The sequence below is a fragment of the Melanotaenia boesemani genome, chromosome 7 (genome assembly GCF_017639745.1).
Source record: "Melanotaenia boesemani isolate fMelBoe1 chromosome 7, fMelBoe1.pri, whole genome shotgun sequence".
Classification (NCBI taxonomy): domain Eukaryota; kingdom Metazoa; phylum Chordata; class Actinopteri; order Atheriniformes; family Melanotaeniidae; genus Melanotaenia; species Melanotaenia boesemani.
Window position 1 is genome coordinate 10,301,478 of NC_055688.1, and position 17,430 is coordinate 10,318,907.

The 17,430-nt window shown below is 41.0% G+C and overlaps 1 protein-coding gene across 4 annotated transcripts in view; it reads left to right on the forward strand.

The window, feature by feature from the left end:
- htr4 (5-hydroxytryptamine receptor 4) overlaps positions 1–17,035 on the forward strand; it is a 259,262-nt gene extending 242,227 nt beyond the window's left edge. For 3 of the 4 annotated variants that reach the window (XM_041990011.1, XM_041990012.1, XM_041990013.1), the window contains one exon: positions 15,653–17,035. In XM_041990011.1, the coding sequence (XP_041845945.1) occupies positions 15,653–15,740 (88 nt within the window). In that variant the 3' untranslated portion in view covers positions 15,741–17,035. The remainder of the gene's footprint in view (positions 1–15,652) is intronic. The other variant, XM_041990014.1, reaches the window with a different exon arrangement.
- The last annotated feature ends 395 nt before the right edge of the window (positions 17,036–17,430 follow it).

A 17,430-nucleotide genomic window follows, 5' to 3' on the forward strand; every position in this document is an offset into this window, starting at 1 on the left:
GAAAGGCTGATAAAATCATACAGAAAACCATTAATTTCAGTCAAAGTGGTTCTACAAACTACTGAGAACAACTGAGTTATGGAATGGACTTAGTTTTTTTTTTTTTTTTTTCACACAGTTTTTGCATTTAGATTTAAGTTTGTTTAATAGTGATATGGTGCAACATGTCATGTTGTTGATCTGAAGTTATTTTTAGTCAATTTTTAGTCAATTTGATATAAATGGTGTGCAGTGTTTCCTTAGAATATTTAAGAAAACTGGACAAGAGGAAGACAAAAGAAGTGTCTACAGCAGATGAACAGGATGTGAAAGTGTGAAGGCAAGGCAATTTTTTTTGTATAGCACATTTGATGTACAAGACAATTCAAAGTGCTTTACATAAAACATTGCAGAAAACAATGAAAGAAATACAATTAATGAAATAAAAGCAGAAGGAAGATGCTAAATAAAATAGATAAAATGCAAGAAAAAAAGTTAAAGACAATATTAAAACATGATTCCAGCTTAAAAGAAACAGATGCAGATCTGGACCTCTAAATAAAAACTACTGAAATGCAGCAGAGAACAGGTGGGTCTTTAACCTTGATTTCAATAAACTGAGTGTTTCAGCTGATCTGAGGCTCTCTGGGAGTTTGTTCCAGACATGTGGAGCATAAAAGCTGAATGCAGCTTCTTCCTGTCTGGTTCTGACTCTGGGAACTGATAAGAAACTGGAACCAGAGGACCTGAGGGTTCTGGCAGGTTCATACTGGGTCAAGAGGTCACTGATTTATTTTGGTCCTAAACCATTCAGTCCTTAATAAAACAGGAACACATCCAACAAAGGATATTTGAGATACATCCAAACTTTTAACAGATCCATCCATATATATATATATATATATATATATATATATATATATATACATATATATATATATATATATATATACATATATATATACAGAAAGCCTCAGAACTAAAAGAGACAAGCCTTTTTTCACGTTTTTGGCTTTTGTGATTAAACATTTCATTTTCAGGGTTTGATATTATTTGTTTTCCTCATGTTTCTTTGCAAAAAGAGGATTTAAAATATATTAGAAGTTTTAAAATCTGAAATATATTCAAAACTTGACAATGAAAGGAGAAGAAAAGCTAGTATAAAATCTAAATTTCAAGGCCTGATCTATGAAACAAACATGTTTCTGTCAAAAGCTTCTGACAGAGTAAAGGACTAATGTTTAGTTTTTATTTCCTGACTCACCTGGGGCCTCGTGTACAAAGGATTGCTTAGCTTTCATATTGAAAGACCGAAACTGAGAAAGTATGTAATAGACCACCAGCTTGTAATTAAACCTTAAATGAACAATGTAGTTTTATTTTATTTGATGATGGATCTTTCGTTGATGTTGCTAAACAAGGAGCTAAACAAGTGGGATCTAGTATTGTTAATGATTTATTAACCCTATGGGGACGACAGACACGCCAGTGCGTGGCGTCTCCAGGGTAATAAATCTAACTTTATCCCCACTCGGATTTTGTGTTTTTGTGTGATTTTAGGTCCAGTGTTAAAATACATTAGGTCAAAATGGGGAAAAATAAAAAACTGCAAATCTACACAGGTGAGATTATTCTGACAAGAATGACACATAACATTTCTCTAGCTTTAGGACCAGCTAACTTCTGCCCTTATTCAGTTTTGAGACATTATTTCTCATCCATCTCTTTATGCCAAGTAGACAGGAAGTGATGGACTTTCTAGATAATAAAATTCTTTGCATGTTCTCCCTATGCATGCTTGGGTTTTTTCCAGGTACTTCGGCTTCCTCCCACCATCCAAAGATATGCATGTTAGGTTAAATGGTCACTCTAGATTCTCCTAAGAGTGAGTGTGAGTGGCTGCCTCTCTGTGTTGGCCCTGCGGTAGACTGGTGACTCATCCAGGGTGTACCCTGCCTCTCACCTGTTAACTGCAGGGAAAAGCTCCAGCTTCCCGGTATAGAAAATGAATTAATGAATTTTATGAGCATAATTATGTATTTGTAATTAGGCCTTAAGCAACAATTGTGTCCAGATTTCCTCAGTGGCAGCCCCACATTGTAGCAGCAGAAGGTATAGCGCTGCAATGTGGCAGCAATTTTGTGTTCTGCTCCAGACTGAATCTGCAGCCTGTTTCCTTTTGGAAAGCCCTAAATGTTTGCGGCGGTCTGGAAGGTATATTTCATGGCCAGTTTGGCAGCAGGAAGTGTCTTTGGTCAGGTTGTGTGTATAAACAGCTCGTAATGGTTTTAGCTAGCACTGAAGCCTCTGTGGCACATGCACACAAACACACACTTGCTACATGCACATAAATTAGTGTACACAGAATGCACATAGCTTTTAGGTTTATGTATGACCATGCACATAAGTGTATGTGTGTGCTTGCATGTGTACCACAGAAAGTAATTCCTCTCATTCAAACGCAATGAAGCTTACAGACTTGTGAGACCTGCTGTAGCTGCCAAATTAGCTTCTTTCATAGAGCACTCTAAACACCCCAGAAAAGTGCTGTGCAGGCCAGATGTCAGGCACTAATCTATTTAAATTTGTTAGTTTTAGATAGTTTGTCTTAACAGATTATATAATGCTTCCATATGTTTTATGTTAAACTTGTGTAAGCTGCTGGCTTGAACAATCAGTGTGACCCAACACAGAGAGCTGAACTTATCATGTGGCATGTTTTTGCAGCATAGTTTGCATGTTTGGATGAATTTGCTGAACTGTCTGTATTAAAATCCCCCTAATTTTGTTCTGCTTCACTTTTACAGAGTTGGCCTTTGCAGAGATAAGGTATATTGTACTATGATTTGATAGAGGTTTAGAGCTACATAGAGATATTCACATTCATCAAGAATGAGTTTTTTTTTTTGTTGTTTTTCTTAAGACAACATGAAATTTTTCCATAATGTTGGCTTTATCGGGCCATGATCTTCAGCTCTCACTGAAGCGATTCACCGCCGAGTGTGAAGCGGCTGGGATGAGAATCAACACCTCCAAGTCCGAGACCATGGGCCTCAGCCGGAAATGGGTGGAGTGCTCTCTCCGGGTCTGCAATAGGGTCCTGCCCCAAGTGGAGGAGTTCACGTATCTCAGGGTCTTGTTCACGAGTGAGGGAAGGATGGAGCGGGAGATCGACAGGCGGATCGGTGCAGCGTCTGCAGTGATGCGGCCTCTGTATCGGTCTGCCATGGTGAAGAAGGAGCTGAGCCAAAAGGCAAGGCTCTTGATTTACTGGGTGATCTACGTTCCTACCCTCACCTATGGCCACGAGCTGTGGGTAGTGACCGAAAGAACAGGATCGCGAGTACAAGCGGCCGAAATGAGTTTTCTCCGCAGGGTGGCCGGGCTCTCCCTTAGAGATAGGGTGAGAAGCTCAGTGATCCGGGAGGGGCTCAGAGTAGAGCCGCTGCTCCTCCACATCAAGAGGAGCCAGATGAGGTGGTTTGGGCATCTGGTTAGGATACCTCCTGGACGCCTCCCTGGTGAGGGGTTCCAGGCACGTCCCACTGGAAAGAGGCCCCGAGGGAGACCCAGGGCACGCTGGACAGACTACATCTCTCGGGTGGCCGGGGAACGCCTCAAGATCCCTCCGGATGAGCTGGTAAATGTGGCCAGGGAGAGGGAAGTCTGGGTTTCCCTGCTTAGGCAGCTGCTCCCGCGACCCGACTCTGGATAAGCAGCAGAAAATGGATGGATGGATGCATATACTGATATTTACACATCTTAAAAAATTACGCAATTGTTCCCTTTACTATGAGAGTATTCAAATAGGCCTTGTGGTTGCAGAGAAATACTCGTTTCATTATGGGTATGCAATTTTGGAGCAAAGCCCTAAAAAGGCTCAAAGAGTTAAATTTAGAGGTGCTGGTGGTTTCTATTTGGCACCAGGTTGTCCTATCCATGTGACAAAATTAAATATGACCCAAATGAGAGTTTTGTGTAGGAGATGTTTCACATCTCAGCTATGATTATATTAGTTTATTGATGTTCCCACATGTCGAGCTCAGAAAAGTGATTTCAGCATGCTACCTACTACAAGAGGCATAAAAGTCTCTATGAGGTTTTTAATGCTAACAGTAATGCAGCGCTCACATGACATCTGTGAGGTTTCTTTAGCTTTTTAGGTTTAAGCTGTTGTTAAGACACCTACACTTTGGAAATTAACCCTATAATGGGTTTTCTATTCTATTCTATTCTATAGTCATTTAGCAGACCCTTTAATCCAAAGCGACTTATATTTGAGAGTAAGAACAACACAAGCATGAATTCAAACAAGATGGGACGTCATAATTAAGTAATAGTCAGACCGCTTTGAGTCCAGTTGGACCCAGGTGCTGTCATGTAGTGCTAGAGGCAGTGCATATAATTTTTTTTTTTTTTTTTTTTTTTTTTAAAGTCATTTTATTTAAATACAAGATCACGATTTCTTCACACAATATCAGCTTGGGCATAAGTGCACACAGCTTCTTCAGTACTTGGTTAAGCCAAAGAGCTGGACAAATCTTTCTAATTCATTTAGTTAAGCTAAATGTGGAAATGCTCCTTAAACTACTGAGTCTTTAGCTTGGTCTTAAAAGTGGATAAGGACTCTGCGAATCGGACGGGGTTTGGTAGATCGTTCCACCACCGGGGAACAACAGAGGAGAAGAGTCTAGCTACTGATTTTGCACCACGTTGTGGTGGGAGCACTAGGTGTCTTTCACTGGTAGAGCGTAACTGTCGAGAGGGAGTGTAGCTCTGGATTAAGGAGTGAAGGTAGACAAGAGCCGTTTGGGTTATTGTTTTGTAAGCCAGAAGCAGAGCTTTGAATTTGATGCGTGCTGCAACTGGAAGCCAGTAAAGAGCAATTAGCAGCGGAGTGACATGAGCGCTTTTGTGTTGGTTGAAGACCAGACGTGCTGCTGCGTTCTGGATCATCTGCAGAAGTTTAACTGAGCATGCAGGCAGGCCAGCCAGTAAGGAGTTGCAGTAGTCAATGCGTGAAAAGACCAGAGCCTGGACCAGGAGCTGGGTCGTGTGTTCAGTCAGGTAGGGTCTGATCCGTCTGATGTTGTAGAGATCAAATCGGCAAGATCGAGCAACCAAGGCAATATGGTCCTTAAAGGTCAGCTGGTTGTCTACCATGACATTAAGATTCCTGGTAGAAGACGTAGGCACAAGTGTGATAGAGTCAAGCTGCATGCTTATCTGTGGCGGTAAAGAAGGACTGGCTGGAATTTTGTGACCTCTGCGCAGCTCACATAACCTTTTTTTGTTTAATCCTGTTTTGTACCATTTCATGTGTCTTGTGCCCCGTCCCCAGTGGATTTATTGATGTTATGCTGTTTAAAACAATCCAAGTTTTCAAAATTGTTGGCTCGGATGGCTATGCAAATGGTTATTATAAGAAAAAATTGATATGTATTAAAAAGGTCTAATAACGTGCATTTTTATGCTCTATTGCCAATGTCAAACTCTACAGGGTTAGTGTCATTGAAAATAGTTGACTTGTCACTTTATGACAATGAAATGAATGAAATGAAAAATACTTTATTAATCCCAAAGGGAAATTCAATATTGTAGTAGTAGTAATTTTTTTTTTTTTTTTTTTTTTTTTTTTTTTTTTTTTAGTAAAGTAAAACAATCACATTAATTAATTAAGGGCTTTGTTCTTCAGCCTGATAGCTGCTGGAAGGAAGGATCTTCTGTATCTCTCTGTCTTGCATCGGACTTGAACAAGCCTCCCACTGAACACACTCTGTTGTTTCGTCACGGTGTTGTGTAGAGGGTGTGAAGGATCTTCCATTATCCTCGTCAGCTTGTACAGAATTCTTTTTTTGATGATCAACTCCAGCGGCTCCAGAGTTACTCCAAGCACAGAACCGGCTTTCTTGATCAGTTTGTTAATTCTTTTCAAGTCTCTGGTTCTGATGCCGCTGCCCCAGCAGATTGCTGCAAAGCTGATTGCACTTTCAACAACAGACCTGTAGAACATTTGCAACATTTTGGTGCAGACGTTAAAAGATCTCAGCTTCCTTAAGGCAAGGCAAGGCAAGGCAGTTTATTTGTATAGCACATTTCATGTACAGGACAATTCAAAGTGCTTTACATAAAACAAAGACATTACAGATATTTAGAATAGTAAAAGGCATCACCACATAATCAACACATAATCACAATAAAATAATAAATTACATTAAAATGATTAAAAGCAAGATAAGAAAAAAAAAAAAAAAAAAAAAAAAAAAAAAAAAAAGTTACCGTGCAGATTTCATGCATAGGCGCATGAGAAAAGAAATGTTTTTAACCTGGATTTAAAAATGTCTACATTTGGGGAAAGTTTAATCTCCACTGGCAGTTTGTTCCATTTGTTTGCAGCATAACAGCTAAATGCTGCTTCTCCATGTTTAGTCTGGACTCTGGCCTGGACTAGTTGACCAGAGTCTTTGGATCTAAGAGCTCTGCTAGGTTTATATTCTCTGAACATATCACAGATGTATTCTGGGCCTAAACCATTCTGGGATTTGTAAATGATCAGAAGGGTTTTAAAATCTATTCTGTGACTGACTGGAAGCCAGTGTAAAGATTTTAAAACTGGTGTGATGTGTTCAGATCTCTTAGTCCTGGTTAAAACTCTAGCAGCAGCGTTCTGGATGAGCTGCAGATGTTTAATGCTCTTTTTAGGAAGTCCTGTTAAAAGACCATTACAGTAATCCAGTCTACTGGAGATGAATGCATGGATGAGTTTCTCTTGGTCTTTCTGGGAGACTAAACTTTTAATTCTGTTGATGTTTCTGAGCTGGTAAAAAGCTGTCTTAGTGACAGCTTTGATATGGCTGCTGAAAGTCAGATCTGAGTCTATCAACACTCCCAGGTTACGAACTTGGTTGGTAATTTTAAGAGCCCGAGTCTCCAGGTGTTTGCCAATGCTGACCCTCTTCTCTTTGCTACCAAACAGAATAATCTCAGTTTTGTCTTCATTTAATTGTAGGAAATTCTCCCTCATCCAGGTGTTTATTTGCTCCAGACACTGACACATTAAGTCTATTGGACTGCAGTCATCTGGTGACAGAGACACATAAAGTTGTGTATCATCTGCATAACTTTGATAACTAATGCTGTAGTTTTGTAATATTTTACCCAAAGGGAGCATATACAAGTTGAACAGAAGAGGTCCAAGGACTGACCCCTGGGGGACTCCACAAGTCATGGCCACTCGCTCGGATTCATAGCTGCCGATCGTAACAAAATAACTCCGGCCTTCTAAATAGGACCTGAACCAGTTAAGGACCGCTCCAGAAAGTCCAACCCAGTTTTCCAGCCTGTGCAACAGGATTCTGTGATCTACAGTATCAAACGCAGCACTGAGATCCAACAGAACCAGGACTGATACTTGACCAGAATCGGTATTCAACCTAATGTCATTTAACACTTTGACCAGAGCTGTTTCAGTGCTGTGATGAGGTCGGAAGCCGGACTGAAATTTATCAAGATTTCCACTTTCATTTAAAAAGTCATGAAGCTGGTGAAATACAACTTTTTCAATAATCTTGGAAATAAAAGAGAGGTTAGAGACAGGTCTATAGTTGTTTATTATAGAGGCGTCTAGAGTCCTTTTCTTTAGGAGTGGCTTAATAGCAGCTATCTTTAGTGACTTGGGAAAAATGCCTGATGCCAGCGAGCTGTTAACTATCAGTAGGAGATCACTTTCTACTGAGGTAAAAACTGTTTTTAAAAAGTCGGATGGTATCATGTCCAGAGTGCATGTTGTTGATTTCAAATGCCAAACTGTTTCTTGTAGGACTTTTAAATTCACCATTTTAAATTGTGACATGACATCAGAATTATTTCCGGGTTTTAGACACAGACTAATTTTCTTGTTTGACTGTGTGGAATTAATATTTTGCCTAATTGTTTTAATTTTTTGGCTAAAAAAGTTGGCAAACTGGTTGCATTTCTCAGTGGAAAGGAGCTCGGGGCTTATCTGTTTAGGAGGATTTGTAAGTTTTTCAATCATAGCAAACAGAGTGCGAGAATTGTTGACATTCCTGTTAATCATTTCAGATAAATGCAGCTCTCTGGCCTTGCACAACTCATTGTTATAGTTACGCAGGCTTTGTTTGTACAGCTCATAGTAAATTTGAAGTTTATTTTTCCGCCATTTCCGCTCAGTTTTTCTGCATTCTCTTTTTAGGCTGGTAACCACAGTGGTGTTTCTCCATGGTGTTTTCTGTTTGCTCAAGTTGCTCTTGATTCTTATCGGTGCAACAGCATCCATTACATTCAAGATTTTCAGATTGAAATTATCCAGGAGTCTATCAACTGACTCTGCACTGGTTGTTGGTAACATAGCTATGGCCTCCACAAACTTAGAACTTGTTCTTTCATTAATGTACCTCTTCCTAACGGAGAAGCAGGTTGGTTGAACATTCTGAGTGATCAGTAAATCAAACAAAATACAAAAATGGTCAGACAAGGCCAAGTCAGTGACCGCAACAGAAGAAATATCAACACCCTTTGAAATAACCAGGTCCAGAATGTGACCTCGAATGTGGGTCGGTTGTTTAACATGTTGCCACAAACCAAACATGTCCAATATGGAACAAAATTCCTTGACATTACCATCCGTCATGTTATCTATGTGAATGTTAAAATCCCCAGTTAAGATGAAATGGTTAAAATCAGTAGAGATAACCGACAATAATTCAGAAAATTCATCAATAAAATTTACACAGTGTCCTGGACGTCTGTAGATGATTAGAAATAGGATTTTAGGAATGCCCCTTAAAATAAAACTAAGATATTCAAAAGAAGTAAAATCACCAAATGACATTTCTTTACACTGGAATGAATCTTTAAATAAGGCAGCTTCTCCTCCCCCTTTCCTCCCGTTTCGACATTTATTCATGAAACTAAAATGAGGGGGTGCTGTTTCATTAAGAACTGTAGCACTTGTGCCTTCTGTTAACCATGTTTCTGTCAGAAAAAGAAAATCTAAACTGTGAGAAATGATGAAGTCATTAACTAACAGTGACTTGTTGGACAGAGATCTAACATTTAGTACAGCTAGCTTTATGAAGTTTACACTGGTCTCTGTTGTATTCTGAGTTATACAAGGTACAGTTAACAGATTAGATCGATTCACCCCACAAGCTGACCGTGTTCGATTCCTTATTTTACTAACTAACACAGGAATCCTACTGGGTCCAGGCTTGATCTCAGAACAGCTGTCAGTAGTAGCAAAACTACAGCAAGGACCCTGAACGCATCATGGCATGTTATCTTTGTTGTGAATTCTGCTGCTCTGGGAACCTCCTCCCATGCCCTGCTCGGTCAGGACAGATGATCTAATAGGAGGATGAGGAGGGGGAGGGGGGGGAGCCCTGTATTTCTTGGTAGATGGTGGTCGCTGGGGTTCAGACCTGGATAGAGACATCCTTTTAAGACCTTGGGTGATGTGGAGAAGAGGGTCTGGTGAGGGGGGAGAGCTGGCAGTTGATCGCTTCTCTGCTGTGTCCTTCGCTCTTATCTGTACACTCATGTTTGGGTTTGCCGTCCCAACAGCATGACGCAAGTGTGCACCAAGTAATCTGCATCCAGTTAGATTTGGATGCACACCATCAGGTCTGAATCGCTCCTTACAGTTCCAAAAGATATTGAAGTTATCAATGAACTTTATCCCATGGGTGATACATGTGTTTGATAACCATGTGTTCAGGCCAAGAAGCCTACTGAAAAGTTCAATTCCTTTACCCGCTGTAGGAATGGGTCCTGAAATGTAAACATGGTGTGCTCCCAACTGACACAGTCTCTCCAACAGCAGAGAAAAGTCTTTTTTAAGGATCTCAGAGCCAATTTTCCTCCTCAGAATATCAAAAGACCCTGTGTGGACAATAATCTTCAAACCATCTGGATGTGAAGACAGAATGGTCGGCAACATCTCTGTCAGTTCCCTGACTGATGTATCAAAAAGTGTTAGATTTTCCGTCTTTGCCATCCTGACATGCTGTGTTATAGAGTCCCCGATCAGAATTGTGTCTATTTGTTTTTGTGTGGAAGCGCCGATAGCTTCTCTAGTCCTCCTGTTTGTGGGATTTTGGCCTCTCCTCCTGGTCTGGTTAGCCCTGGGCTGAGTTTTAGGGCTATTTCTTGAATTTTGATAAATCCTTGCATTACATTCATCATCATTCATTTTAATATGACTCAACACATCATATTTATTATGCAGTGAGACTTCAGATGGTGGAGTGAGTGCTGGAGCTTTAAATTTCCTGCTGGATTTACCTCTGCGACGAACAACATCAGACCAGGTTCTGGCCGGGGTTGATGACTTTGGTCTGGCACCAACAGTGTTCCAGAAGGAGAGATCAGTCTGATGGTCCGGTTTGGGATTTTCCTCAGCTATTCCAATGTCATTTGAACACATCCAGGGAAGTGTATCAGCCAGGTCTGTAGCGGGAGGCTCCACATTCGACATGCCTTCGCGTATGAAGATGTGACTCAATCCATTTGACAACTCAGTAGCATGTACAGAAGCTACTACAGAGTCAATAAATTCTTCATTCACACGAATGTCTTGCAGTGTTTCAATCCTCTTCTCCAGCTGTGTTATCCTCAAAGAAAGTTGCTCACACTCAGTGCAGCTCACTGATACTGCAGGGTTAGGAGACATCGTTCCACTAGTTCTCCGATGGAAATCAACTAAATTTATCAAAAAAATATATTCGTTCCAGTGATTTATAAGTGACCAGGAGTCCTTGTTCCTAAATTTCTTGCCGGTAAAGATAAGAAAAAAGAAGAAAAAAAGAAGAAAAATGCAAGCAGAAAGGAGAGCAGAGCAGGAAGCGTCCGCACGGCAGCAAAGCAAAGCAGGAAGCTACTCTCTTAAGAAGTAGAGTCTGCTCTGACCTTTCTTGTAAATGTACTCAGTGTTGCTTTTCCACTCAAGTCTGTTGTCCAGCTGAACTCCAAGGTACTTGTATTCCTCCACCACCTCCACCTCCTCTCCCATGATGGAAACACTTCTATGTGTGTTCTTGTTCCTCCTGAAGTCAACAATCATCTCCTTTGTTTTCTTGGTATTCAAGATGAGATGATTGTCACCGCACCATTTCACAAACTGACCGACCAGTTCTCTGTACTCTGCTTCTTGTCCATCACTGATACACCCAACAACTGCTGAGTCATCAGAGTATTTCTGCAGATGACAGAACTCAGAGTTGTACTGGAAGTCTGAGGTGTACAGCGTGAATAGAAATGGTGAAAGTACAGTCCCTTGTGGTGTTCCAGTGCAGCTGACCACCATCTCAGACACACAACCTTTCAGTCTCACAAACTGTGGTCTGTTTGTGAGGTAGTCATAAATCCAGGTGGTTGTGGAGGGATCCACCTGGAATTTCTGCAGCTTCTCACACAGCAGAGCAGGCTGAATCGTATTAAAAGCACTTGAGAAATCAAAGAACATGACCCTCAAAGTGCTGCCTGACTGGTCCAGATGAGAGTGGGCTCTCTGAAGCAGGTATATGATTGCATCTTCAACCCCAAGCCCATTACGGTATGCAAACTGTAATGGGTCCTGAAAGGTCTTCACCTGCTTGCTGAGGTGAGCCAGTAAGAGTCTCTCCAGGACTTTCATGACGTGAGATGTCAGGGCGACTGGTCTGTAGTCTTTTGGTTCAGCTGGTTGTGGTTTTTTAGGCACTGGAACAAGGCAGGATGTTTTCCACAGCACCGGGATTCTTTTCTGGCTCAGGCTGGTGTTGAACAGGTGCTGGAGAATCGGACATAGCTGTTTTGAGCAGGTCTTGAGAACTCTGGGACTGACACCATCTGGACCTGCAGCCTTGTTCTGGTTCAGTTTCACCAGTTGTTGCATGACTTGGTTACAGGAGACAGACAGAGTGGAGGTGGAGGTAGAGGAGGTTTCAGGAAGTCCTGATGTGGAGGGAGATGAGGTTGTGTCCAGGTCCTTGACTGAGCTGCAGGGTGACAGAGTGGAGGTGTGACAGGAAAGCTGTGGGCTCATGGAGGGTGTGTGGCTAGTTGGGGTTGAAGCAGGAGGTGAGCTAAACCTATTGAAGAACATGTTCAGTTCATTCGCTCTGTCCAGACCTCCATCGGTCTGATCCTCCTTTATCCCGAAGCCAGTGATCTTCTTCATTCCTGACCACACATCCCTCACATTGTTTTTCTGAAGCTTACTTTCCAACTTCTTCCTGTAGTCCTCCTTGCACTTCTTCATTTGTGTTTTAAGTTGTTTTTGTGTGGACTTCAATAACTCCCTGTCTCCATCCCTAAAAGCTTTCTTTTTGATGTTCAGCAGCTTTTTCAGGTCACTGGTGATCCAGGGTTTGTTATTGGGGAAGCACCTCACTGTTCTTGTTGGAACGGTGCTGTCCACACAGAAGTTAATATAATCTGTCACACACTCAGTCAAGGCATTGATGTCATCTCCATGAGGTTCACATAGGACGTTCCAGTCTGTAGCCTCGAAGCATCCTCTCAGAGCATCTTCAGCTTCATTAGACCAGGTTCTAATAGCCTTTCTAATGACTGGTTGTTGCTGAACGATGGGCTTGTAGGAGGAGGAGAGAAGAACTAGGTTATGGTCTGATCTTCCTAAAGGTGGCAGGGCAAAGGAGCTGTATGCATTTTTAATATTTGCATAAAATAAGTCCAACGTTTTGTTTTCTCTGGTGGAGCAGCTGACAAACTGTTGGAAAGTTGGTAGAGTTGCAGAGAGGGAGATGTTGTTAAAATCTCCAGAGATCGCCACAAATGCGTTTGGATGTTGTGTTTGAAGCCTGGCCACTACAGAGTTAATGACATCACAGGCTGCGTCTGGAGCGGTACCAGGTAATATATATACCGCTACCAGAATAACGCATGTGAACTCTCTGGGTAAATAATACGGGCGGAGACTCACAGCTAGCAGTTCAATGTCTCTATTGCAGATTTTCTCTTTAACAGTGACATGTTCAGGATGACACCAGCGCTGGTTTACCAGCACCGCAATTCCACCTCCCTTCAGCTTCCCGCTGAGTTGTTTATTGCGGTCTGCACGGACCGTCCTGAAGCCGTGTACAGACGCATTACAGTCTGGGATGTGTTCATGCAGCCATGTCTCGGTGAAGCACATAATACTGCACTCTCTGTATTCTTTAAGAGACCTGGTTAGCACCTGAAGTTCATCAATTTTGTTAACTAGCGATCTCACGTTTCCCATAACAACCGTTGGAAGAAACGGTTTGAATCGCCACCGTTTTTCTCTCTGCCTCGCTCCTGCCCTGCATCCTCTTCTCTTTCTTTTCAACTCCGTTGGGATTTGAAGTGTTGTTTCACTGATAATCTTGAGTTTGGAGAGTTTTATCAGTTGATCCCGATGGTAAACAAGTCTCGTTGCCATGGAGACTCACAATAACAAGTCTTGCAAAAAGAAAAAATATTCAGAAAAATCTCCCGTATAGCACAGCCTCTGACCAGCGCGAAAAAATCTACCCGAACAGACACAGATTGACAGCTGATATCTTAAAAAAGACGGCTATATTGCAAAAAAAATCATAAGTTAAAAACAGAGCTCCTACAATTGCTGCTGCCACCTAGCGGCGCATTCTAGAACATGATTGAGAGCAACAAAATTAGGAAAAACATGGCATAACATATCTTTACTCTAATTTACTTTTAAAGCTAGAGGTAGAGAGGGACCCAGCAGGTTTACTTCCACAGTTTTAAATAATTCATAGCATAGTTGCTGAAAAATAAGCTCTACAAAGCAGTAAAGCAGGATTACATTAAACTATTAATCTTTGCTGTGTCTATATCAGAGTGTTGGTTGAGCAAATACATTTTCTGTTTTATGTGGGTTGGATGATCTTTCTTCTCTGTTTATCTTATATCCAAACTATCCCTAAACCAGGAAAACTTTAATCCACCACAAGCTGAATCTGATCAAGGTCAATTTGTAGAAATTATCTCCTTGGCTGGTTTTTAAATGTACATCAAGTGTGTACTATTTAATCTGTGTGCGCACCAAATACCACAATATATTAATAAGTATTCTAAGATATTGACGTCTCTGGTATGTTTTTTATTTTTATTTTCTTCTATTTATTTGCTTTTTGCTAATCTGTCATAAGAAAGTCAACAGTGGTCAACTTTGAGAGTTCCTTAATTATCCCTCTGCAACCTAAAGTGTGACCAATTTTCCAGCAGGAATTAAAGGTTGGTCCTGTAATGTAGCAGCGACTGTCCATTTTTAAAGTCATTTTGTCTTGCATAGGTCTGTTTAACAGATTCATATTGTGAAAGTGATAAATGTCTTCCATTTTTTGTGGTTTGGAATAAGTTCCTTTCTGCTCATCTTCTACTTCATTGCTCCAGGATATTTCAGGTCTCTCTTTAGATTTTTAAACATTTTCAGTTTACTTTTCATAATTCTGCCATCTGGAGTCATTATTTACACCTAGCTGAAACGAGACATCTATCAACTAAATCCAGCAGCCCACTTAGCTTTAGCATGTTTAGCCTTGTATGGATTTCAGGATGGCTGATGTGTCAATGTTGTTTGACATTTTGTCACATTTGCTTCATGAGACTACATCAGAGCTTGTTCTTCAGTATTCTAATGAGCAGACCAAATGTGTGCCCTCATCCTTACTACACTCTACACGCATTAGTCTAATTAGATCTCTTCCCAGCTCGTCTCGCCTTTCCACACAACTAAATTAGTTCTAAATGAATGTTGTCTTTGACTAATAATTTCATCTCATTTTATTTGTTGGTAAAAGTGTCAGTATACAAAGTGTCAGTATAGTGTCATAGTCCTAATGTGGCTTTTTTGTCAGAAATAAAAGGCAGAGACTATCAGTCAGCAATATTAACGAAGGGACATCCACTACAACAACCTGATAAAGCCTTTACAATTGAATGAAGTCAGCACTCTGTGGGCTAAAACTTACCTGTCCAGTGTATCTGTACCTCCCAGAGGACTGGTGTGTCATTTGACAAAATGAACAGGTGGCATTACACTATTTTAACAGGACCATAGATTGCATCTGTGAGTTGTTGCAGCGAGTTACAGAGCCTTTATGTGAGATCGTACGGTTGGCACATGTGTTCCTTTAAAGGCAACCTTGGTTTTGCCCATTTTTTCCTGCAAACACGGCATCTTCAGTGAAAATTATCATGTGCAGCAATGTGTTCCCAACTTGATCCAAATCTACTGCAGCTTCATTTGACAATACTATAAATGCCATTAAAACACTTTGATTATGCATCCAAGACCCAGATGTTAGCAGGTGTTGGTAGGTTTAATTGCATTTAAAGCAGGGGTGCCCAGGTTCAGTCCTCGAGATCTACCATCCTGCAACTTTTAGATGCAACCCTTCTCCAACACACTTGAATCAGATGTCATCTGCATGTCATTCTGCTCTGCAGAGGCCTGGTAACGAGCCAGTCATTTGATTCAGGTGTGTTGGAGAAGGGTTGCATCTAAAAGCTGCAGGACAGTAGATCTCGAGGACCGGACTTGGGCACCACTGATTTAAAGGAATTTAAGTGTATTTCACAACTGGTATCAAGTGAGTCAGGTATCTAAAAATCCTGATGGGAAGTTTTAAATCGAAATCTCTGTGTCTCTCTTCTTGTTTCCTCTCAGGTATTCTGTCCTTCACAACGGAAACCACAAAGAGCAGGAAAATAAGTCTCTGTACACAAACACAGACTCCCATGAGTCCTGCTTGTGACCAACAATGCCCCCACAGTCACAACTCCGACGGCATCGACTCTCACAACACCAACACAGAGACGATGGAGTCGCACCGCAGCCTTCATACACACCCAGAACAGTATTACCAGCTGTGATCGAAGCCAGAGCCCAGCAGGGACCTTAGTGATCCGAAGAGAGGAGCAGGACATGACCACTGGTTCTGAATCTCAGCCAAAACTTGAACTGAGATTTTGTAATGTCTGAGTGGCAGGGGGCGGGCGGTTAAAACCAGCTTCCTGTCTCTCTAATGCTGGTTCTGTTTTGTTCTTGTGAGACTGAGCTGGCCCAGTCGAACTCAGTGTTCAGTGGAGAACCAGCAGCTGTGGTGCAGTGTACCAGAGAATTTCCCAGCAGATGACTGCACTAGGAAGTCGTGGAGGTGAATTACATTGCCAAAGTGATTTTCATACACATACATTGGACCTGTTTCTGATTATTATATGATGCTCCATGTTGTTTTCCAGTAAGAAATTTAGATCATAGGTTGTTCCTTGTAAAATGACAATAAGTTGGCAGGAATGAGCTCATGAAACAAGTGTAAAGCATGAAAAGAGGAGCCCTTAGAACAATACTTTTTTATTATTATTATTATTATTGGTAAACATCACATTAAACATCACTTGTCTTTGCCTTGACTCAGCTGAAAAACCTTTGTCTACCATGTCGAAGCATTGCAGCGCTGCTAAATCCTTACTAAGCTGAGAGGAAATGTGGTTAAGAGGCTACATGAAATCCTTGACCCAAACTGTCAAAGTGCGTTGTCATAGAGGTGGCCAGCTCTCACTACTGAGTTCATCACTCCCAAGGCTCCATCTGAATGATTGTTTGGTTGAGAAGAGCACAGCACATGAAAGTGGCTCATGAATAAGTCAGAAGACTTCACAATGAAGTTAGAACATGTGCTTGTTTTGTGTGTTTCCATGGAGATGCGTGTGTAAGTGTGCATCTTTTAAGTGTGATGCCAAGAACGTATGAGACTTTTTCCCCCCTCCAATCATACCACGCTGTGTTCCACTCCATGCCGACACATCCTAGCTTGCTGTGGAGTTTATGATAAGGAATTTACAGATGTTCCCGTTTCTTTTATTCATGGAAAAATAACACTACAGCCAGCTGTTTTCTTGTACTTATGATGCAAACTTGCTTTTTTCCTTTTCTTTTTTATACTTTTAACGGACAAATTATTTATATCATTCTTCTGCAAGCTTTTGCCTCTTTTCCAACAGAGTAAATTTTATTTATAAAGATTTCATTATAAAGTCATTGGTCCATAAGGACTGCTTCTAAATTTATCATTTCCACTCCACAAAGTGTTAATTAATTCTCCTGTCACTAGAATACATTAAATACGCCGAGGCTCAAGGTCTTCATTTAAAATTTTTCAACTTTCAATTTTTCAACGTACTCTCAAATAATTCCTGCATTTTTTTAAGGTGTTTTTGGTGTTTTTCTTCACCGAGAGGAGCATCAAGTTTTGCTCTTTTTTTTTTCCTTAGCCAAAAGTTACAAAAAACTTCTGTCAAGGAAGTTTTTCTTTGATCTGATACCTTTTCTGCTGCTTGCTGTAGCACTTAGCAGAGAGTGCTGAGGTTGCAGAAGCAAGATAGCTGTTGGAAAATGATCTCATAGTGTTTACCACACTAACAGAAAGCATCAAGGAAGTGAAC